This window comes from Perognathus longimembris, chromosome 5, assembly GCF_023159225.1.
Source record: "Perognathus longimembris pacificus isolate PPM17 chromosome 5, ASM2315922v1, whole genome shotgun sequence".
NCBI lineage: Eukaryota > Metazoa > Chordata > Mammalia > Rodentia > Heteromyidae > Perognathus > Perognathus longimembris.
Window position 1 is genome coordinate 39,786,970 of NC_063165.1, and position 24,317 is coordinate 39,811,286.

The 24,317-nt window shown below is 40.6% G+C and overlaps 1 protein-coding gene across 1 annotated transcript in view; it reads left to right on the forward strand.

Annotated features, from left to right (window-relative positions):
• Positions 1-625: 625 nt before the first annotated feature.
• Plcxd2 (phosphatidylinositol specific phospholipase C X domain containing 2) overlaps positions 626-24,317 on the forward strand; it is a 41,109-nt gene continuing 17,417 nt past the window's right edge. Inside the window, exon 1 of the mRNA XM_048346576.1 lies at positions 626-952. Within this exon, the coding sequence (XP_048202533.1) occupies positions 790-952 (163 nt within the window). The 5' untranslated portion in view covers positions 626-789. The remainder of the gene's footprint in view (positions 953-24,317) is intronic.

A 24,317-nucleotide genomic window follows, 5' to 3' on the forward strand; every position in this document is an offset into this window, starting at 1 on the left:
AGGCATCTGTCTGTCTGTCTGCACCCAAAGGCAGCTAGGAGTTGGCATTCAGGGAGAAGAGGAGCAGAAGGAGCCGGAGAGCGCGCCGGCCAGCCAATCGGAGCGCGCTGCGCCAGCGGCCAATCACAGGCCGCCTCTCCGGGCAAATCTGCCCGGCAGTGCGGGGCGGGGCTGCCGGCAGCCGGAGCGCGGCCGCGGGGTTACTCTGCGGAGCTGAGCGCCTTTCGGGAGACCACGGGGCTGGGGGAGCGGGCGACGGTGCCCACCATCCCCGGGAACGAGGGGGCGAGGCCAGGCCCCGCTGGGGCGACCAGCAGGGACACGCAGCGAAGCCTCGATCGAGCTGGAGATGCGGCGCCCCGGCGCGCACACGTGTGTGAGAGCCCCGAGGCAGGTCCACCTAAGCCGGGGGGCACCTGTAGTGTGAGTAGCTCCGGGCGTGGCTTGCTCCCCGGGACACATCGGGTTCCCCGTGAGATCTGTCCGTCCGGGGCCTACCTCCCCCATCCACCCAGCGGAACGTAAGAAGTTTAAAAGGAGCTGGGACTGAGCAGATTAAGGAAGTGGCGCTGGAGCTGGGCCGAGAGGGTGGGGACGCTGGGCTCCCAGGGGTGGTAGTGAGGAGAGGGGAGCCACCTCTTGGCCCCCTCGGTCCCTAGGGTAGAAAAGGCATTTTGGAAAGCCTGCCCTGACTGAGGTGGCCCCTGAAATGTCTAGAGAGCCACAGCAGTGATGTTCACCCAGTGAATAGCATAGAGGCTGAGCGTGGACAATTCGTGCACAAGAGGGATGCTAGCTATTAGGAAGGCGAGGAGGAAATTCAGGATGGGGACCATCTGCTCCCCCAACCCCAGCGGGACAAAGACGGCATCGGAGGTCTGCAATGCTGACTGGATGGCCTCGCTCCCCCCTCACCTCTACGACGTCCCCCTTTCCAATCTGGCGATCCCAGGTATTCTTCTATTCTTACTTAGTTCACAATGCTTTTGATTCTGCCATGTTCGTGTGGTTAATGGGTTGGGTGGCTTCATTCTATTGTGTTGAGGACATAATTGTGAATGACACCCCCCCCCCCATTTTTTTGCTTTCCAAACCAAAATTTTACAGGGAAGAAGCACCTTTTAAAGAGATAAGTACACAGCCTGCTTAGCAGAAGGGACTCTTAGAAACCGGTTCACAACACTGTTGTCTTGTTGGTTTCATGAATACTTAATAGCTTCATTCTGAGAATGTTAACCTTCACAGTGTTGGGCCAGGGAATGTGGAGAGTGTATTTACTTGATTCACTGAAAGAAAGAAAAAATTAAAGGGAGAGGTCACCAGGTCGTGGAGTAAAAGTTGAGACTGAAATAAAGATTCCCTTTCTCATTTATCTGACCTTGTGTACATGGGAGAAAGAAGTAACAACAGAAAACCAGGTAAGCATTAGGACCTGGGTTCAGATTCAGAACCAGGTAGGAGCACACTTATCTTTGTTGTTAGAAAATCCAGAAATAGAGACTGCAAGCTCTCATCACAGGTAGTCATTAGGTGTGATGAGAGGATGGTGTTTGAAGCTTTGTCTATATATACACAGGTGTCTGCCTGACTGAGCTAGAACTGCTGCTTTGAAAAGCACTTCTGCTGCAGCCACTTTCTCTCTGCTCGGGCTTTTCTACCTGGACATCATCTCTCTAGTTCAATTTGTTAAAGGTGGGTTTTTCATTCCACCAAAAAGGTTGTTAAACCAGGGTTTCTAGGGATGGATGCTTAGACTCCAGCGAGCTTGGCCTAGTATTCCCTGCAAAGTCCTGTAATGCTGATGCTTGGAAAGCACTCAAGGAGCGAGGGGATGGACTGCTGCCAATCCTTTCTCTCTCTTAGAAACAAAACAATTGAAGTTCATCTCCAGACTGACCAGCAGCCAAACTCCTAAGCACTCCCTGATCCTGTATGTCTTTTCAGTAGCTGCAAAGATGACCTCATCCAACCCCCATCTTTGCTTTCTATGCATGGGGAAGGACAGTGCTGGCTTCAGATGCAGACTTTTTCTTGCTCACCTCTTCTTTTGGAGGTTTTCCAGCTTCATTGTCCTTATGAGCCCTCATTGCTTCGGAGCTAGGAGTGAACTGATAAATGTCTTTACAGTTACGATCACTTCTGTGTTTACTAGCCATTGATTATAGCTCCTTAGGAAATTCCAGATGGTGCCTCCAAACATGCCTTTTCCATGTTTAATTGGTGCCTGTGGAGTCATCACCACAGTGATGCATGGGGTACTTTTAACATTAGTCATTTGCCTTCAGACATTCTGTGGAGTTATTTTGCTGAGTGATATGGCAGGGTGTGTGTGTGTGTGTGTGTGTGTGTGTGTGTGTGTGTGTGTGTGTGTGTGTGTGTGTTTGCAAACAGAATGGCATCTTAGGGAGGCTGTGGTGACCCTATCATTCAGGGCTTGTCTGGAATAGGTTGTGACTTCCTCCTTCTTTACACTGTGGGCAGCTCAAGCAGCACAATAGCTGTGCCAGTGACTTGACTGTGTATTTGAACTGGGATTCTAGAAACAATCTGAGCATTTATTGTGCGACCTGTAGGGTTACCCTTAGTTACTAGAATTGTCATAGGAAGGAAATAGCCAGGGCCTGCTACTGTACCTGGAAATTCTACGTTTAGTTGCTAGGGTGGGAAATTGCTCAGGAATTTGCTTACTCTGCTTTCTGAAGTCCAGTCCTGGTAAGAAAAGAACAAATGGCCTTGACTTCTCAAAAGATGCTAAATTCACTACTGTGAAATATCTTTCCAATAATGGAAGGAACATAAGTGTGTATGTATGTAAGCTCCCACATGAGAATCACACTTACTAAGTACTAGCCATTAGTGGACTCTACTAGTTTTCCTTTCTGTCCCCAGAGTGTCATACTCCCCATAGAAAGGCTTGCAGCCTTGCTGAGAAATGCTGTAACATGGAAGCTATTCTGAAAGTGGGACCATCATCTTCCTTGTCCTTCCTTTCTACATCATTATATCTATTCTTCACTGGACTCTATCCTCTGCATACACTGGCCTGTATGGGCGCAAGTCCTTCCCTCTCCATGAAGTAGGTATTGTTATCCTCTGTTTTAGAAATAAGGAAATAAATGGCCAGAAAGTTTAAGTGATTGCCTTAAGAGCACACACATGCTAAGTGGCCGAACTAGCATTTAAACCCTCCTGTAGCTACAGCTACAGCCCTTGAGGGGGACCTGGGAAGTGCAGAGTGGAGGTCTTCTCTGACTGAAAACCAACTTTCCTGAGCTACACTCTGCAGTCAGTGAAAGAAATGGTCAAAAGAAATGATCAAAACCTGGTGGTTTTATCTAAGTGATGATATAGCATTGTGAAGATTAGACAGAGATAAAGAGCTAGACAAAATAGATGTATATTACATATCTAATCATAGATAGATGATACATGCATACATATATAGAGATATGCATACATATATAGAGATATGCATATATAAATCCATATACAGATACCTTTATTTAGAATTGAAGCCTAGTAAAATTTGAATCCGATTTACTGCTTTGATTTGTGTGTGCGTGTGTGTGTGTGTGTTTCTGTGTGTCTATGTTTGTGGTGTGTGTCTGTGTCTATGTGAGCAAGCATACATGCTGATCTCTGGCATCTGTAAGTGTAGGGAAGGAGAGTCAGAGGGGTTTAGGACAACAGTGGCACGGGAAAGGTCAGGGCAAAGGCAGAAGATTCTGTCAATAATAGCAGAATAGAGATGGAGTGAGCTATGTTAGATTTCCGTTCACCTGCCTAAGTCATGATGGGCGAGAACATGTGTGAGTATGCCTCTCAAAAGAGCCTTCATGTATTATTTTATTTCTGCAACTGTCAAGGCCACCTGTTAATCACCAGTGCCATCCAAACATTGAAATATCTTAGAGAAGAACCTCAGAATAATTCTCATTGCCAGCTGTAAAGAATCATTTGATGTCTGAATAATTTTTAATTCAACTAAATCAAAGCTTTAAACTATACTTTCCATAGCACCTTCCTTCCTTCTTTTCTTCTTTCCTTCCTTCCTTCTTTTCTTCTTTCCTTCCTTTCTTCCTTCCTTCTTTCCTTCCTTCCTTGGCTTGAACTCTGGGTCAGGGCTCTGTCCCTGAGCTGCTTTTGCTCAAGGCCAGCACTCTACCACTTGAGCCACAGTGCCACTTCTGACTTTTTTGAGTAGTTTATTGGAGATAAGAGTCTCACAGACTTTCCTGCCCAGGCTTGCTTTGAACCAGGATCCTTAGATCTCAGCCTCCTTAGCAGCTAGGATTACAGGCGTGAACCACTATTGCCCAGCACCTTGAAATTTCTGAAAGGATTCCTATGGACAAATGGACCAAGAGAGAAAATATTTTTAATAATATATGCTATACTTCAAATAATGACTTTTATCTGTGTATCTAGTTAGATATAATTTTTCTTAAAACTATGCCTATTTTTCTATTAAAGGAAAACTATTTGTCAGGATTTTGAACTTAAAGATCTCAAATCTGTTTTTTTCATTTGAATTGTGATACTGAAAGAGTATCTAAATTTCTTTATTTTCTGATTATGATATTGAGTTAGCTGAAATATGCCATCCTTTCCAGATTAAGATTTAGTTTACCGATATGAGTGAGGGTTTTGTTTTGCTCTTGTTGTTATTGTTGTTGTTCTTGTTATTTTATCTGTTCTTTGTCCAAATGTAGAAGACATGGAAAAGAATAGTTGATTGAATTCAGATTTGAAGGTAATTTTTAAATGACTTGTGGATGTGTACCAGAGAGGACTCACAATTTTCCAAAGCACAATTTCTCCTAAACTGGATTCAACCTTAGCATCCTAAAAGTTGTTCTAAATGAATTTTCAGTTCTTACCATGAGTGCATTTTAAGACTTTTCTACACTCTGGATACCAAAAGATAAATCAACCCTACTGTCAAAGAATCTTACAATCTTGTGATAGATAACTTTCTTTATATATCTACCATATATATTTCTGGAAAAGAATAGTTTGAAGATGAGAGAATACTTCATTTACAAAATGGTATTTGACCTAGATTTGAAACGATCTAGATTTGAAAGTGATATGGCTTGGAATTTGGGGTTGGGGTTGAGAATCCAGGTTTAATTCATTTTAATTGAGCTAAATAATGAGAACATATGTCAGAAACCTCTGGAGAAGGATACACTCTCTGCTATACCTCAATTTTCCTATTTAGTACCTTTATCATACACTTCTCAGCATATTGTTGTGTGTCCATGAACAATTTGCAGATAGTGAATATGACTTAAAAATAATCCTAGGTCCTAGTAGTTGTTAATATCGCAGTCACTGGTGACTATTGCATGCTTGGAACATGTGTGAATGCTGGACAAGTGTCTTTCAGTCACCATCATTTCCCATTGTAATCGAGACCAAACTCAATAAATTGGCTACGTTCACCATTTATAAATAGCCCTATGAAGCCATGTGAAGATCCATTCCTTGTTCTTTGCCACACTCAAAGATTCATCCATGAAAGGTTCATCACAAACCTCTTGTAGATGAAAATTCTGAGGCAAGTAAAAGGTTAAGAGAGAGGAAGAACTCTGGCTTAATTTCTCTTCTGAAAGCAATTCCTTGACTTAGCTTCCCTTCTGTCTTCCTTTTTTCCTGTGGGCATCTCATCTTTCCTGTCTGGCTGCTGCCTCTTCCTTCTCCCATTTCTTGTCCCCTTGTCCCCTTCTTCCCATTGACCCAGCCTGTGTCTGTCTTTCCTTTCCAGGGTCAGTATTCCTCAGGTGCTCCTCACTGCTCTCTAGTTCGTCGATGGCTCAGTCTTCTCGGGTTGCTGTTGTCTATCCTCTTATCTTCTTCCTTCCCTTCTGGGGATCCTATCATTTCCCTATGTAGCTGCTCCTCTGACCACTCGATCTTTCTGTATGTCTTTCTCAGTGGACCCAGCTTATCTTCCCACATGCGGGATATAGATGCAAAGTCACTAGGGAGTTAAGATGAAGGAGTCATTACACAAATCCTGCTTTGGGAAGTTGGACTGGGTCTTGTGTTATCTTAAACAGATTTGAAGATCCTACCATACATGTGCAAAAGAAATTGTGTAACAAGAAGTCTGGGTTGGTTCTACATTAAAGATAGCATGAGCTGTGAGTTGGCCTCACGACAAATCTTTTTACAGGACTTGAGGCTGTAGAAAACCAAGGACAAAGCTGAATTTGCCAGGTCTGACTCAATCAAGGAAAAAAAATCATATGAGACCAAAATGGTTTCTTAAATAGGAATGATTTATTTTTGTTTTGTTTCTCTCTCTCTTTGTATCTCTCTCTCTCTCTGTATGTGGGGTGTGTGTGTGTGTGTGTGTGTGTGTGTGTGTGTGTGTATGATCATGGTGAAGACTAAAAAGAAGTTATAATTCTGATGCTCCCATGAACAGCTTTCTCTCCTGAGAGAGCACTTCACTTTCTGAGCATAATCCCTACATCACACAAAAGCCCCAAGATTTTAGGAATCATGTGTGTCTACTTGAAAGGAGCATGGGCCTGGCATGGTAGTACTTGCTTGTCATTCCAGCAGTTGAGTGTTTAGAGGTTCAAAATCTTACAATTAGTTTGGGTTACATAGTGAGTCTAGACTAGCCTGAACTATAATGAGAGCTTGTCTCAAAAATCCATGCTTGGAGACTCTTATCTCCAATAAAGTACTCAGAAAAAGCTAGAAGTGGCTCAAGTGGTAGCGTGCCAACCTTGAGGACAAAGAGGCTCAGCGACAGTACCTATGCCCTGAGTTCAAGCCCCAAGACTGGCAGGAAAAAAAGAAGAGAAAAGAAAAGAAAATCCATGGCTGGGGATGTATCTCAGTGGCACGGTGCTTGCCTAACATGCACAAGGCTTTGAATTTTATCCTCAGCAAAAAATGAAGTCAGAGTCACAGACTGGTTAAGATTATAAATGTTCAGGGCCAGACTGCCTGGGTTTGCCCCTCACCAACAGTATGACCTGGGGCTAGTTACTTAAACTCTCTGTGCCTCAGTATTCTCTGTACAACAGAGATGGTCCTTGTACAACCTTATTAGTGTGCTCATTTATATAATAGGCTTTTTAGCATAAGATGAGCATTATATAATCAGTATTATTATGTGTCTTTAAAAATTCATATTCGAATCCTGTGCTTGGACAGAAAGGACAGCAGTAACAACAATAATGACAAAAGGAATATTAGATGCATTCCATCCTCTGGATAATCACAACCTAGTTAAGGATCTGACTATCCAATTAAGCCATACAGCTCCACCTGACCAGATTAGGGCAACTGACAGCCCCTCCTCCTGACTGGGAGGTTCATTAAAGTTAGGCAATGGATACAGGGAGGATTGCCCAGGATGTGAGAACCAAGGGAGTCTTAAACAAGTATGAAGGCAGCTGATCAAGAAAGCCAGACACATCTCCTTTAGTTATTCCATCTGTCCTGTCCGCCCATTCCAAGTTCAGCTGTCAGCTTTGTCATCTGCAGACATTCACAGCCTATGGGGGGAAATTCAGCCCTCCATGACATGATAGACCATATTGTTAATCCTGCTTTTATTCTCCTCTCTCCACCATTTGCTTGCCTAATCTAGTCATTTTTGTATCCAACTCTGGAGTGAGAGTATTACAGAATGCTTTCTTATCACTGAGACTGTGCATATTTGATTCCTCCTTCCCCAGCTATTTGAGTAGCTTCCCTGCCCTTACAAATATACACCTTTTTCTCCCTCCCTCTCTCTCTCTCTCACACACACACACCACATACATGCACACACAAACACACACAAGACACTTGGCTCTGACATTAACCTCACCCTCAAGAGAACCAAATTCTAATGCTTCATGTTGTTACCCTTCAGAACCATGCCTACTGACAAGTCAGATCTTATAAGCATGCTGGTTTTACCTTCATGTTTCTCTGTCAGACATTCCTTTGAAGCCAAGGATTCGGTCTGTAACACGTGGTCTGCCATGACCTGCACTAGATGTGACAGGTTGCCACTGGGAGCTTATGAGCACAGACTCCACGAAGGTAATGTCGGTAAAATATTTCTCCATCTTCTAACTTTGCCTTGGGGAAAATCAGAAGCCATTTTGCAAATTCTGACTTACCCTGATTGGGGTTTTCAAACAGGACTGCAGAGGAAGGATTATTTATAGACATTGTCATAGGTAGGTGTGTTGAGTGCATGTGAAAATATTTTTGAACACACATCAGGAAACAGAATTAGGTGGGAAGAGTCTGCGATGAAATCTGTGTATTTATACTTACAGGAAAGCAGAAGCCCTATCCCTTCCCACTTGTGTCATTAAGTATTGCTAAGACTTCGGGTTATATTGCTGAATGTAGGTGAGGATAAAAGAGTACACAATCCAGGACAGGGTGGCTTACACCTGTAATCTTAGCTACTCGGGTGGCTGAGATCTGAGAATTTTAGTTTGAAACCAGCTCAGATAAGAAATGCCATGAGACTCTTCTTTCAAGTTAAACACCAAGAAGCCAGAAGTGGAGCTTTGGCTCAAGTGGTGGAGGGCCAGCCTTGAAAGGAAAAAGGGAAGGGAAGCACTAAGGCCCTGAGTTCAAGCTCAGTACTGACATTTAAAAAAGGTACAAAAACTGAGTACATGGAAGGAGCAAACTTAGGGATCTCCTGATGGCGCTGTTGCTCTCAAGGAGATATCCAGGCTACGCAACGAGTGGGACAAGTTAGTCTCTCCTGTACATTGTATACCAAGCAACTGCAATTTTCTAAGAGAATAACAAGTTGGTTTTCTTCTTTAATTTCCAATTACTTGAACTGTCAGTTACAAAGGATGATTTCTTCTCAGAGAATAGTCTATCAGTATGCTTTTTTTTTTTTTCCTGCACAGATCCATCAATAGCAAACTAAAGGAGAAAATAGGACTCATTTGTGTCCTGCAATGCAAAAGTCTTAGTGTGCACTTCCAGGCTGCAGTAATGGTGGAACAGAAAAACTAGATTCTGTCAGGCTGAAATGAATATTTTATGAATATGCATGATTTACAGGCTTCACTATTGGAAAGAATATGCTTGAGTACAACTGAAACCAGATTGTTAAAAAAAAAAAAAAAAAAAAAAAGCACCAAACACATAAAGGTGAGAGTAAGTGTTCCCATCATTTTTCCTGGATTTGATTTCAGATCCTGGCACAAGTGCTCACTTAAACCCTTCTGAGAATTATGTGAACATACAATATTAATTTGGCTTAAAAGAAATGGTCCTTCTTTACTCTTTTTTTTTTTTTTTGCTTGTTTCTGATTCTCCTTACCTATATAGAAAACAACTGCTTTCATTTAAAGGGAAAGTATTCACTTCTTATCTTTTTGTGCTGTATTGTGTTAGGTAAGGTAATTACAAAGATGAGTGGGATTTATTTTCCTGTTCATTGTGAAATTATGATCTTAGAAAAAAATGCTAAAATTCAAAAAGACAGGATACCTCAGAGGAAACTAAAACCCTCAGAAAAACCATACTTAGTTCCATTACTAGAAGGGGGAGGGAAGCTTGCTAGATTGGCTTCTGAGAGAATGTGACCTTCTTGTTGACCTTCTGGTTGAGTCATAATGAGTGGAAGATAGTTAGGTGTTACCAGGGGAAAGAAGAGTGCAGGGGGATTGGGAAGTGCAGAATGATGGTGACCTGAAAAACCCAGGCAGTTTGATCAAGACAGATAGTAGAGTTCCTGAAGGGGAAAAAAGGAATGGATATGAGGCTAGAAAAGTCGACAGGCACTAGATCCTAATGAACCTCATTTGTCATGCCAGAATTGAATGTTATCCTGAAGGCAAAAAGCATCCAGTGAAAGTCTTGTCAGGAATGGGGAAAAGCCCACAAAATAAACTCAATAAGAGTTCAATAAAACAAAATGATGCATTCCTTATTAGACATGGGGAGGGCAAGAAGAGACACACAGTGTTTCTTCCACTCTTTTCAACTGTGTGTTAATTGCCTTTTATATGCCAGACTGCCTCCCTCGCACTGGTAATTTAATACAGAAGTGGTCTCTACCTTCCAGGAGCTATTTGGAGACTCAGACATTTAGTCCACCTGTTACAACATAATATGTTATATAAGATAAGTATAGGTTGCAGTTGGAAAAGCATATGACAGCCAAGTGCCAGTGGCTCATGCCTGTAATCATAGGAGGCTACTCAGGAGGCTGACATCTGAGGATCAGGGTTCAAAGCCAGCCCAGGGAAAAAAGTCCCCAGGAGACTCTGATCTAGAATTGGCCACTCAAAAACCGGAAGTGGTACTGTGGCTCAAAGTGATAGAGTGCTAGCCTTGAGCACAAAGAGGCTCAGGGACAGCACCCAGGCCCTGAGTTCAAGCTCCACAACCAAAACAACAACAACAAAAAGCATTATTACAGGGGCCTCCTGGAAAACTACTAATAATCTAATCTCTCTGAATAAAGTATGTGGGAATTACCCCTCAGGATATTGTTCATCCATATTCTTTCTCCTCCTTGTACACCTTGAAGAAAGATATTAATAGCCCATCAATAAACCAAAGTAGTTCATTGTAGTTTTATCATCATTTACAAAGAGGAAACTGCAAAGAAGGGAGAAGTGGTATTTAGGGCCAATAAACCATGTTAAAGGAAGTTAACTAGGTCTGAACAGGAGTGTGAAAGATTTTAAGCAAGATCAATGACAAGGTCAACCTTGTGTTTTGGAAAGGTCATTCAGGATACAACACAAAATATATGGAAATCAGGATAAGTCTGGTGGCTGGAAGTCGTCCAAATGGAAGGCGATTTACCTGAACAGAAGAAATGGGACTGACTTCAGAAACAGGAGTAAATATCAACAGAACTTGTTGATTAATTGGAGAATGACAGAGAGACAGGACTGACTTGAGTAATGGGGATGAAGGAGATGTCGTGCCCAAAAATTCAGGTGCAGGAAAAACAACAGGTGCTAGAAGGAAGCAGATATGCATTGTCTGGGCCTTGCTGAGTTTAAGGTGCCTCTGTGGGACATTTCAGTATTGGGGGATGGGCAAGATTGTACGCAGAAGAAATTATTTCGGAGCTCAATCATACATTTTGTCGTTTACCCAGCTTCCCTCACTCCCAGATACTACTTAAGGTCAGATAGTTTTATGTAAAGCTTGTGTCCTCATTTTAAAAAAATGAATGTTTTAAATCTCAGTTCAGTTTTACCTTCTTCTGCAAATAAACTCCGAAATTTTAGTCCTACCATCCCACCCGCCCTGGTTCTGGTTCACTCCTTTCTTGTGCTATCATTTCTCACTTAACTGTTTCCTTGCCATGCTGGTAGCTAGGGGCACGTAGTTGGGTGAACCACACTGCAATCCAGCTGTGAAATGAAAACTTTTGGCTGGTTACTTTACTAGACTCATCAAGCCTTCATTATTTTATACATTCACCTCAGGAGTATACCAAGAAACTCCATGAAAGCAAGAGAGTTTTGCAGCCAAATATTTAATATAGCTTTCTCCTACAATCTCAACATGTTCCTGATTTCCCCTAAACTTTAGCAACATTCTTTCTCGTGTGTTTAAAAAAAATTTCTAAAGAAAATAGGATGACTTCAAATACCCACATATTTGACAGATATTAATGCTGTCTGTCTGGAGACAAAGCAGAGAGCAGAACAGTAGAATACAGGAAAAAAAATTTATTAGTGAAATATCTAAAATATTGTATGGAGAGTCGTGATGGGGACATTCTGAGGATAAGAAAAATCTTTTGAAAGAGAATAGCCATCCATCCATAGGTAGAGAGCTTCACTATGCCTACTATGTATGGGACTCAAAGCCCTATGGCCTCATAAATCACAAGATGCAGAAGTTGATTCAATAACTTTCTAGGACAGTGAGATGATATTCATATGCCCCTCAGAGCCCTGAAGAAGGTGGTGCCCACTTTCTACCTCTAAATGTATCTCAGTGCAAGATGGACCCTTAACATGAAAGGCTGTATTTGTGTCTGTTTTACACAGAAATAGTTCATTTGAAAATCTTTTAGGTTTGAGAGGCACCCTAAAATCCTCCAATTTACTTCACCTTTGCCCCATCTATACTACCAGGAATAGACAAGAATCCCAGACAGCTATCTGAACTCATGGACTTGACACCCTTTAGTTTCTCTACACATTAAAAAAAATAAGTTTATCCACACCATCTGTTTCCAGGTGTCTGCCTACACCGCACTTTGTTGGATGGTGAAGAATTAAGAATTCAATAGGCAACTGATTAAAAATTCAATTGGGCACATGGCTCTATCAGATTGTGCTTGGCAGTTTGATGGTCGTTATTAATACTCTCTCACATGCCACATGAAAAGTAATCAAGCCTGGTAGTGAAGCTTATCCCTTTGGTATAATAATGCTATTCTTTGGCTGAGGTGACCACTAAATGGTCCCCTGATTCTGAATCTTGGACTTAGGTTGGATAAATTTGGATGTCCTAATGATGATCAGCTTTTTTGTACTTAGGTATGTAGAGTCAAGTTCCTTACAAATGGCTCAGTTTTTCGAAGGACCTAATTCAGATGGCCCCAAAGTAAAGTTATTAGAATCTTATTGCCAGGCGCTGGTGGTTCACCCCTAGCAACTTAGGGGGCTGAGAGCTGAAGATCACAGTTCAAAACCAGCCTGGCAGGGAAGTCTGCGACTCTTATCTCCAATTAATCAGCAAAAATCTGGAAATGGATGTGTATCTCAAGTGGTACAGCACCAGCCTCAGTACTAACACACATACACACAAAACAAAATCTTCACATAGATATAAATTTCAGGAAATCTACTCTCTCAGACTTAAAAAAAAACAATAATAAATGGTTTAGTATTCTTGTTATAGCTACTCTTTCAGTCATCTTTTCTGGTATATTTTTGTCCCTTATGTTTACCTGGCACATTCATCTTCATTGACCCACATAAATCAAGCTAGAAAGACAAATACAAATAAATGGTGCTGAGAGTAAACAGGTGCGAGGACTGAAAAAGTGGAGAGAGTGAACGCTGCCTGTGTCCAGAAGATGGATGGATCAAAGAGAAGTATGGGAAAAGATCTGGAGATCTTGGCTTGCCAGCTTTAGACAATGCTGTGAACATTTGTTTATTCAAGTATTCTTGCTGGTATTTACTCTGTCCCTCTCATATGGCAGACTTCTACGTGTGGAGTTGTATGAATTAGACATGAGCCTGCCCTCAGAGAGCTAGAATCAGAGACAGATGTGGAGGTAATTACTACCCAGTGTCCTGAGTTCATTTAATTCATGCTAAATGCATGGCAGTACACAGGGAAGGGCAGATGAATTTGTGTGGTAGAGTCAGGTAGCTCATAGACTAATGATTTTGAATGACATTCCATGAATAATTAAAATGGGAAGACCAGAAACAGCATAATAGGGTTTTTTCTTTCTTTTAAATATTATTTTGCTAAAAAATATTATTTTGCTGTATTCAATAGCCATAACACCATTTTATTCATAAAACTGTAATTTACTATGTTCTCAGCTCAGGCTATAGAAATATTTTACTATACAAAGTTGTCATTTTTCTATCAAATTTATAACAATATTTATAGAGATTAAATTCTTGTGATACAATTTTTTTTAATAAAAACTGCCCTATTCCAGCACTTGGGAAGCTAAAGCCGGATGATCACATATCTGAAGGCAGCCTGCACTGAGTAGTGAGAATTTATCTGAAAAAGAACTCCCAAAGCCACAAAAGAAACACCCTTCCTTAAATATCTCTCTAGCCCTGTATAGTTAATGTTCATTGATGTGTATGATCTTAATTTTTTAATTTATGTATCTCAATAGTGCTAGGGAATTTCATTGTGATAAATCCATAGATGCATAACAGTATATTTTGAACAAGTTTGCCTCTACTCTCATAACCATCTCTTTTCAAAATAGTGTTTGGTGTGATTTATTATGCTGTCTTCATCATTTGCAGTAGCAGCAGCAACCACAACGACAGCATTTGAGATCTGAATTCCACATAGAAAACAACATGTAAATATTTGGCTTTTTAAAATTTGGCTAACTCAAACAACATGACAATTCCTAGTTCTATCCATTTGCTTTCAAGTAATATGATCCCATTCTTCTTTAGGTCTGAATAATAATCCATAGCCTATACACACCACATCTTCTTTATCCATTCATCAGTTGTTTGTCAGCTACTTTGATTCCACCATTTGGCTATTGTGAATAGTGCTTCCATAAACACAAGTGTGCAGATATATGTTGATTTTCATTCCCTTGCTTATATACCCAAGAGTGCTCTGGCAGGGTGATAAGGTAAATGTACTTTTCATTTTTTTAGAAGCCTCCATTATTGATTTCTATAATGGTTACACTCATTTATATTCCTAACAACAGTGTATGAGGATTTCCTTTGCTGTTTCCTCATCAGCATTTCTGTTTGTTTTCATCATGATTGCCAGTCTTTGGGGAGTTGAAATCTCAGTGTAATTCTGATTTGCATTTTCTTTCTGGCTAGGGATGTCGAACAATTTTTCACTTTTTTTTAAATTAATTTGTCCTCTGAGAACTGTAGTTTGGTTCATTGACATGTATCCTAATTGGATCATTTGTTCTTTTGCTGTTTAATTTTTAAAACTATTTCTATATTTTGGTATTAATCCTTTACTGGATACCTTATAAACATTTCCTCTCATTCTGTGGGCTCTCATTATTTACTATAAAAGTGACAGGAGAAACTAAGAAAATCTGCTAAAAATAAACTTAAGCCAGACTAAAGAGGTTTTCAACATTATACTGGGCATGATGTGCTTTGTTTTATATTCCTATTAAGGAACCAAAGATAATGTAGGATCTGAGAAAAGCTCTAGAAGGAAAACACTGTCCCTTTCAATATCCCAGTCTTTCAACTTCAGTTTACTTTCTCATCCTTGCTCTCAAGCGATACCCCACTTCAAATGACTTTCAAGAAACAGCTTAATAATGACTTCTGTTCATGTTTCTGTTACAGATGAGACACAGTGTACCCCACTCCGACAGTATCCTGTCTCTCTTCCACACAGTTGTGTTTAGCTTGGTGAATACTTGGTATCTGGTTTGGAATAAACACCTTTTGGAGACATAGAATCTTGAAATATCTACAAAGGATTAAAATATAAAGAGGTGATATTTCTATCTAACCTAAGGAGAAACTAGAACATGCAAGAAGCAAGTAATGATGGTTAGGGTAAGACTAAATCTTGTAACTGAACAACAAAGTCTTCTTAAGATGCCCTAAAACTTTTAAAATAAGAACTAATTATAATAATAGTAGAAAAATAACCTGTTCAGTAGCACTTTCATTGCATTAACAGATGCCCAATGTGGCTTTACTTGATTTGTACAAACTTAGTTTATCTACAAAATTACTCAGTGATGCAGATGCTATTTATGATTCACATTTTACAGATGAAGAAATTGAGGTACAGAGAGGTTAAACCATGTGAGAAAAGTTCCTGATAACAGTACTATGACTGTGAAAACTTGGTCTTACCAAATTCATTTCATTGCACTTAAATTAAAGACATTTATGGAGATAGAGATAGAGTTAGTGTCAGGCTAAAACTTCAATTCCTTTTTTTGCTTGGAATAAAGGGTGTTTTCTTTTATCTGAGACTGTCTGTTTCTGTGCCAGGCCTCTAATTCGTGGGCACCCATGAGGATGGTTATGCCTGCAGGCTTGCTGACCTGTTCAGACTGAACAAGTCACATTTTTATTTTCAAGACTAGAGATCTGGGAAGCTTTTTATTGACTCAGAACAAAAGCAACCCAGTGGTTTAAGTAGTCTGTGTAGTAATCACCCAGCAAGGCTCCAGCAGAGAAAAAAAATCTTTCTGCTGCTGTCCAGAAAGATCCGCACCAGGCATGAGCAGGTCTATGAGCTCTCAGAATATTGGTCTTGGAAGGTAGGGTGTGTTCTCATTCACTCTCCCTGCTGAGTTTAATGTACAAATCTCCTTTACACCCATCATTTCATGGAATTTAGACCACTACTTATCGGATTTTCCCCTCCTCCATTTTCCCTTTCCTCTGTTAGAGTGCCTGGCTTAGTCTTTCATTTACAGAAAGGAAAAAAAAAAAAAAACAACAAAAACAGACCTCCCTTGTCTTGGAAGGAATACAAGGAAGCTTCCTTGTATCTTACGCATTCTTAACTTTACCCTGAGAAAAATTCAGCTCTATGAGATGACTTTTTGTTTAGAATTTTTTTCTCAAAGTCCCATAATAGCTTTCTTTTTAAACCCCTCAAATGGATCTGGTTGGGAGTGGAAGGCAGTAGTATGATATAAAAAATGTGACAATATTCAAGATGTGTTGTACTCGCAAACTGACACATTGAATTGAAACCTCTTTGTGAAACTACTAAAAGGTAATCTAAAAAAAGACATTAAAAAAAACAAATAATAAAAAATGTCCATCAAATCAATAAGACTCCAGACTCTGGAGTAAAAGAAACTGTTATATAAATGCTAACCAGGAAGTGAACTTCCAACCAATGACCAACACGTTGGATCAGTGTGGTAGAGACCCAATGTGAGCCAACAGGAAGATTTCCCTTCCTACCCTACTACTCTGAATCTGTGAGAAGGGAAGAAAGAATTCCTCCAGCAACTTGATGAAATCCTATAGAAACCAAAAAGAGAAATAAATGCAATTTAAGTTTAGCGGCTGATTTTCCTTCTTTTTTTTTCAAATACCTAATGAGATAAATCTAGCATCGTTCATTTCCACTAAATATAATAAGCACAAAAGATTGTTTCTTTCTAATCATTAGTAATACTTGCTAAATATGGGTATATACTCCTTTAGTGAATAGTTAATAACTAGTGAAGATAAACACCCTGAGACTCATGTCCCATATCTTCCTGGGTTTAGAAATAGGGATGCTGAGTCTCCAGTATAAGTATATAATAAGTTCAGCCAGCACTGGGATCCAGGCTCTGGTCAGTGGAACTCAAGGGAAATGCATGTTTTCTCAACGGAGTGAAGGTTAGAGTGCCCTCCTGTGTCCTTATGTGGAAATTCTTGGGTCCTGACAAAATTCAAAATAGCTTTCATCTTGCCATCAGTTTTTTACCCATTAGTATTACCCGCTCAAAGACAAGCCATGGAATGTTATTGGGAGTTAATGAGCAATGTGTTTGATTTGTTTAATCGGGAAGGATAAAGAAGCAATAGTTTTGTATCTTTGTGTAGGCTTCAATCTACACAAAGATACCATCTTGCAATCTTGCTATCTTTCTATCCCAATCTAGTCCCCAACACTCACCTGGGCTTCAGTTTCCTCATCTATAAAATGCAGGCACATAATCAAAGGCCTGCAGGACTGTGGCAGCGATCAACTGAGATGTTGTAAATAAAGTGCCCAGCCTAACATTTGATCATAGTCAATAGACTGACATGATTTTAGTGCTTTTCAGACAAGAGCCTTTGCTTGGGAGCGCCGGCAAGTTAATGATAAAACTGAAGGAGCGATAACACTGTCTGGGGAGATAAAAGAAATGTGTTTTAGTCCTTGGATGAAAATGCTTCCTTGATCACTAGGATAAGGAAAATGAGAGGTCATTTTTAAAGAAATGTGTGCTGAATTAGTGAGTCCTTGAAAACAAGTTTCTCTTCCGAAATGTAAGTGGTGCTAAGCCTTCCTCAGATGGAAGTTTCCAGAAAGAATACCAATACTAAGAGGCCATCCAGAATGGGGGATGAGGGTAATAAAAAGCACCTGTATTTTGAAAAATAACTAGAAAACTGGTTCCTATTTCTGTCTAAAACAACACCCTAAAATCTTTGTTGATTGAGAAGCTAACCATATTTTCCCCACATATTTTATTCACATCAATTAGTTGTACAAGGAGCTTTCATTTTGATATGTACACATATGCAAACAATGTACCTTGGTCAGACTTAGGAGAGACTAAGCATATTAAAATCATTAAAAAACGGTATTTGGTTTGTTTGTTGTTTTTTTTTAAAAAAAAAGAATAGCTGGATAGAGTCAGCCTTTGATTTAGATCTTCTTCAACTCTATGATATAAAAAACTATCTCAATTAATGTGTTTGGCACCATTGCAGTAAATCAAGTCTTTTTGCCCTCAATTGAACTTTCAAAGGTCCCCTCCTCCCCCTAGTCATTCTTTCAGCTCTCTTCTTCGAAGGTGCAGGAGTGAAATATCATTATTTGTAATTCGAGGAGACATAACCTTTAAATGTCAGTGAAGTGCAGTCTGGCCGTTCCATTGCCACCTGCTTATTGGAGAACTTCAGGAAATAGTCCCATAGTGTATAAATGGGGATGAGGGAGCCAGGGAAGGAATACATCACCTTATTCTTACATAACCCAGGAATAGGGAAGGGAGAATTGGGCTCTCTGAATGCCTCCTCTAGTAGCATAATTACAGGGAGGCTTATAGACTCTCTTGTCCTGCGAGAGCTGATGAAATGCTGCTTAGCTTGCAAGCCTTGCCCTTCAGCCCCAGTGGCTCGCTCATGCTCTCTGGTAATCTGTTACCTTTAAACAAGGCAAATGCAGCCCAGGAGGCCAAGGCATTTATTATTTATAGGGAGTTCTTCTCCAGCTTCTGTGGCTGTGGAGGAACAGAACAGGAGTAGGAGCCTCTAAGCTCCTGGCCAGGCAGGCCTGCTGTGATCTGCACCCTGCAGTGCTTTTGTAGAAAGTACTGGGAGGGGGGTTGTTCTTCCTGGGTGCACTCTTCCTGGTTGTAAATCTATAGCCAACTAATGAAAAGATAGTTCCTGACTGTATGCTTGAAACTCTCCTATCTTGTTCAGAGGAATTGAACAGCACATCTTCTTGTTGTTGCAGTTATTTTTAAAAATACTTGTGAAATGCTCTTCCTGGTGTTTGCCTCATTTTCTCTATTGTGCTTTGGTACCTTTATAAGTACATCATATTTCTCCTTAAAATATCCCTTCCTGCATCTATCTGTGTATGTTGCTTATGATACTTATGTTGCTGGCCCTTGGGATAGGGATTTAATTCCAAAGATATACTTCACAAAGGGGTCTTTTTTAAGGCATCTATCTGGATTAGAGGAAGTTCCTTCTTGTGCTAGGAACCTACTTCCCCACATGTGGCATCATGTTCTCTTCCCCAGAGGGCTCTGCCCCTCCTGTTTAGGTACAAGCAGAGACTCAAATGGAAAGTGACCCCGAAACAAAGTTAGGCTGAGATACAGGATGGCTTAATAGTAGGGCACCTCTTCAAGTGGTCACTTCAGAAGTATTTATTCATCATTGAGGGAGAGATGTTAGAAGTGGACTGCATCCTTGAGAAATCTCCATTTGGTTTGTTCCTCTTCCCAGTTTCTCTCCCCAGCCCCATATCTCCCGCTCACCTCCCCTCCCCTGCCCCATGTCTCTGCCACTCTCCCAGCTCCCACCTTCTCTCCTCTTGGTCAGCTGAGTAGCTGCCTCCCTCCACACGTGCATACCCCACCCTGTGATTAATGTCATTTCAGATGTATCAAAAGCCCTTCATGCCACAAATGAATATTTCAGTTGTATATAGCAAACACAGATACCAAAGTGACCAGGGATCACGTTGCTTGGGAAAAAAGTCACGTGTTGATCTTCAAGATAAGGAGTTTGCTCTGTGTGGGGGAGAGAGCTCTTTTTGTTTTGCCATCTTGCCTGATTTGTAAGGAGTTGGTGGTGAAACCTACATCAACTGGCCGCAGATTTCGTTGGTACTAGCCATGCTCAAGCATCCTGGATAGAGTGGTCCTCTCACTGCTCAGCTGGGATGCCTCTCAACATGGCCACAGCTGGACACTCTTAGCGCTGACAGCGCTTATTGTCCTTGACAGCCTGGAGGACAGTGGATAGGAGAGGGAGCTGGTGAGGACCTCCATGGGAAGTCAGGATGATAGGAAGAAATCTGAGTCCAGCTTGGCCAGTGTCTTCTGAATCGCCCTGTTCGCCACCTGTGTCTGAGAGTGGGGAGTCATGCTAAGGGAGTGAGCAGTTCCTAAGTGGCTCTTCTCTTAGGGACTGGGCCTTGCTTACTACTTTTCTGTGAATACTGAGCCAGCTGTATGTGGTCCATCATCTGTAGAATTAGCAGTGCCCTTTCCCAAACCTAGAAAACTAGCCAAGGTTTTGATCAAATGATCTTGAATGGGAATGTTTTAACTGATTTCATCTTACTATGTTTGAAAACTTTTTAAAATTTCCTTTTTTAAAAAAAAAATCCTGCCAAGCCAGCCTCTGGGGGCTCATTCCTGTAATCTCAGCTTACTCAGGAAGCTGAGATCTAAGGATCCATGAGATTCTTATTTCCACTAAAAAGTACCAACAAAGCTGGAAGTGGAGCTGTAACTCTTGTGCACAATAGCTCATTACAGCTCCCAGGCCCAGAGTTCAATCCCCAGAACTGGCAAAAAAAAAAAAAAAATCCCATTTAACTGCCACCACTTTTAGCAAAATAATGTGTTTAAAAACCTAAACCTCATTATTTAGCCAATGTTCGAAGAAAGATGTTGTTGAGTGATTTCTTTATAGAAATCATATGAAAACCAAGTCTTCTGATGGCCATTTAAATCAGAGCATGAAATCCTTTTATTTTCTCAGGGGACAAAAATCCTACTATTTAAAAACTGCTCTACAGGTAACCAGCCCATTAGCTCTGAAACTCAAATAGTCAAGATGAAGAGAAGCTATTATTTTTAACTGAGTGTCTCAGTTTCCATTTGGGGTCTGCTCTCAATTCTTTTCTTCCTTAAGAGATTTGAAGCAAATTGCTCTTTCTTTGGCTTAGTCAGAGCCAATTTTCTTTCTACAGCAGGACACTGCATTATTTCCTGCTGTTTGCACTGTAGTCTCTAGCCCAGTGGAGCCTTTACTGTGGCTCAGACACCTCTAGTAGCTAGAATCACGTGAATAACCCAGCTCTATTAAAATATGGTGTGAGCAACATGTCCAGATGCTTAATATTTTATTATTGTCATTTTGGACAGGAACACTTAAAACTGTATTACTTTACCAAGAATATAAATCATGATGTATTTTATATTAAGAAAAAACAAATTGGGTATTTATTGCAATTTTATACATCTGCTATGGTAAACAGCCAGAAAGTCCTCAGAATCTACTGAGTTGTTTGTTTGTTTGGGTTGTATTGAAAGATGCCTGCTTTACTTTGGCCTATAGCAAAAACAAGATATAGGTTAATCATTGGAAAAAGTAACATGCAAAGTACATATGTTATTATGTAAAATTTGGACTGTGGAAAAGTAGACACGTCTTAAATCAACACTCTTGACTGTTCCTAACAGAAAACACATGCACATTCAGAATGTGTATTCAGCCCAAGCTTACTATGGACAAGCTTACCAGTTTTCTTTTCTTTCTTTCTTTCTTTCTTTCTTTTTTTTTTTTTTTTTTTTTTTTTTTTGCCAGTCCAGGGCCTTGGACTCAGGGCCTGAGCACTGTCCCTGGCTTCTTTTTTTTTTTTTTTTTTTGGACAGTCCTGGGCCTTGGACTCAGGGCCTGAGCACTATCCCTGGCTTCTTCTTGCTCAAGGCTAGCACTCTGCCACTTGAGCCACAGCGCCACCTCTGGCCGTTTTCTATACATGTGGTGCTGGGGAATCAAACCCAGGGCTTTATGTATTAGGAGGCAAGCACTCTTGCCACTAGGCCATATTCCCAGCCCCTAGTTTTAGTTTTCAATACAAATCAAACTCTGAAGACCTGATAAAAATGTGGAGTTTACATAGAATTTGCATACCTTTTTAAAAGTGAGCTTAAAGTAATAATATTGAAAGTAGTAATAATAAAAGAATATTTCTCTTTGAACGAATATTTGGAGAACAATTATAAATAATAAAAGAATATTTCTCTTTTAAAAGAACATTTGGAGAACAATTGTAGCTATCTATTAGGAGGCCTACATTGATACTGGTAAAAAGTATTTTACTAAAATATTTTACTAAAGTCAACCTATTTTTTTTTCAAAATAAAAGAAAATGGGGGTTGTTATCTTAAATAAATGTTTCTTGGTTTCATTTCAGATGGGCCAGCCTTCATGTTAACAGACACTGATAGATTGATTGATTGATTGACTCCTCAGAATTGATGTTTCATTTTAATACCAATTCAAACTTAAATTCTATAATACCGTGATTTAATGTTACTCCTCTTGATATTAATTTTAGAGGTAAACTAGAAGAAATCACTTAAATTTCAAGCTTCATTCTTCTCAGTTCTAAATTGTAGTTGTCACAGAAGATCCTTAAATATAAATATTTGATGAGATTTCAGTTGTTTCTCAGGTAGTGTCATTCATCCAAGTAGGAGATGACAGTCTGGGCCCAGTTTGTCATCCAGGAATTCTTCCAAGTGCTTCCAAGTTCATTAATTTTGTCTTTACCACAAACCAGTAAAGTTAGTACTGCCTTTATCTTCCCTTTGCAGATGAGGAAACTGAGACACAATATTTCAGTCATATCACTAGCAAATAGTGAGAGGTCAGAATTGTGAACTCAGAATTATGAACTCAAGGGCTGGGGATATGGCCTAGTGGCAAGAGAGCTTGCCTCGTATACATGAGGCCCTGGGTTCAATTCCCCAGCACCACATATACAGAAAACGGCCAGAAGTGGCGCTGTGGCTCAAGTGGCAGAGTGCTAGCCTTGAGCAAGAAGAAGCCAGGGACAGTGCTCAGGCCCTGAGTTCAAGGCCCAAGACTGGCCAAAAAAAAAAAAAAAACAACAACAACAAAAAGAATTATGAACTCAAGTACCGGATCTTGTACTCTGGGCCACTGTGGGAACTCTCAGAGCTACGGCCTCCCCCTAAACTAGTCTCAGGACTCAGGACACATTTGTAAATCTCTGCTTCCCACACTGACATCTTGTAAACTTGTTTGGCCCCTTTGGGGCTGAGTAAACAGAGACATTACTTGTTCTTAGAGATGACAAGTGGGAATATTTAAATGACAACTGAAACATAGGGAATTGAATGTTTCCCAACCTATCAGTGTTCCTGGGGAGGGGGAGGAACATACTTCCTTCTACTGAGTCTTCTGGTGGATATGTGTTCAGTGGAGAACCGTTGCTGGAGGGTTTGAGAGATGTGCCAACTAAGGATAAAAAGATGCACATAATCAGAGATGCAGACCAGATCTGTGGGCCTGTGAAGAGCAGTGTATTCAGCACTTTGTGAACAATCAACTGTCCCAAGGAGTTATTTTAAACAGTTTATCTCAATCTCATATCTTCCCTGTGAAATTTTAATAGTACCGATATACTGCACATGTGTTAAGGACTGTATGGGTAGCTGTGCTTCAGACATAATAGAATGATATTTTTTCCCCACCAGTCTTTGTAATGTCAATGTGTGAAGGCACTGATAGAGGGAATGGTGGGAAGAAACTCACCTAGGGAGAGTTAAGGTCAAGGATCTAATCTGAAGGGGCTGAGGGAGCTTCAAAGGTAGAGAGTTGACCAGAGACAGAGTAGTAATTAAGGTCAGTGGGGACAGAAAGTTTCTTGAACTTATGAAATCAACAGTTCTTCAACACAGTGTCACCATGTCTAGCTCCCTGGATGCCAACCAGAGGCGTGATGAAGACCTTTCCCTCTTTCTTGTGGCTGCAGTAGCATCCTTCTCTCATTCTTCCCTCTGTGGCAGTGCGGATGGTAATGGCATCTGAAATCATCTTGGAATATCTTCTGAAATGCCACAATATTAGATTGCACTAAGTTACTCAGACTAGGGGAATTGGATTCTTTTCTTTTTATTTAGAAACTAAATTCTTTTTAACTGAGTTCAGAAAATGGCTACTCCTTCAACGTGCAAGAAACAGGCACTGAATGAATTTTCACTAAAAACTGCCTCAGGGCTGGGAATGTGGCTTAGTGGTAGAGTGCTTGCCTAGCGTGCACAAAGCCCTGGGTTTGACTCCTCAGCACCACATAAACAGAAAAAGCCGGAAGTGGTGCTGTGGCTCAAGTGGTTGAGTGCTAGCCTTGAGAAAAAAGAAGCACAAGGGCAGTGCCCAGGCCCTGAGTTCAAGCCCCAGGACTGGGAAAAACAAAAACAAACAAACAAAAAAAAACCCTGGCTTGTGCTCAATTGACAGCTCTAATTCCCAGAAACCAAACCACAGGAAGAATCAAGCCATAACTTGTGCTCCAGATAAAGACAAACTGGGGCCCCTGCAACTCAGAAGGCCAGCTTGCTCTTTTCATTTCAGGGGCAATGCTGTGTGTTTGCAACAAAACATAGTTGCAGGAAATCACAG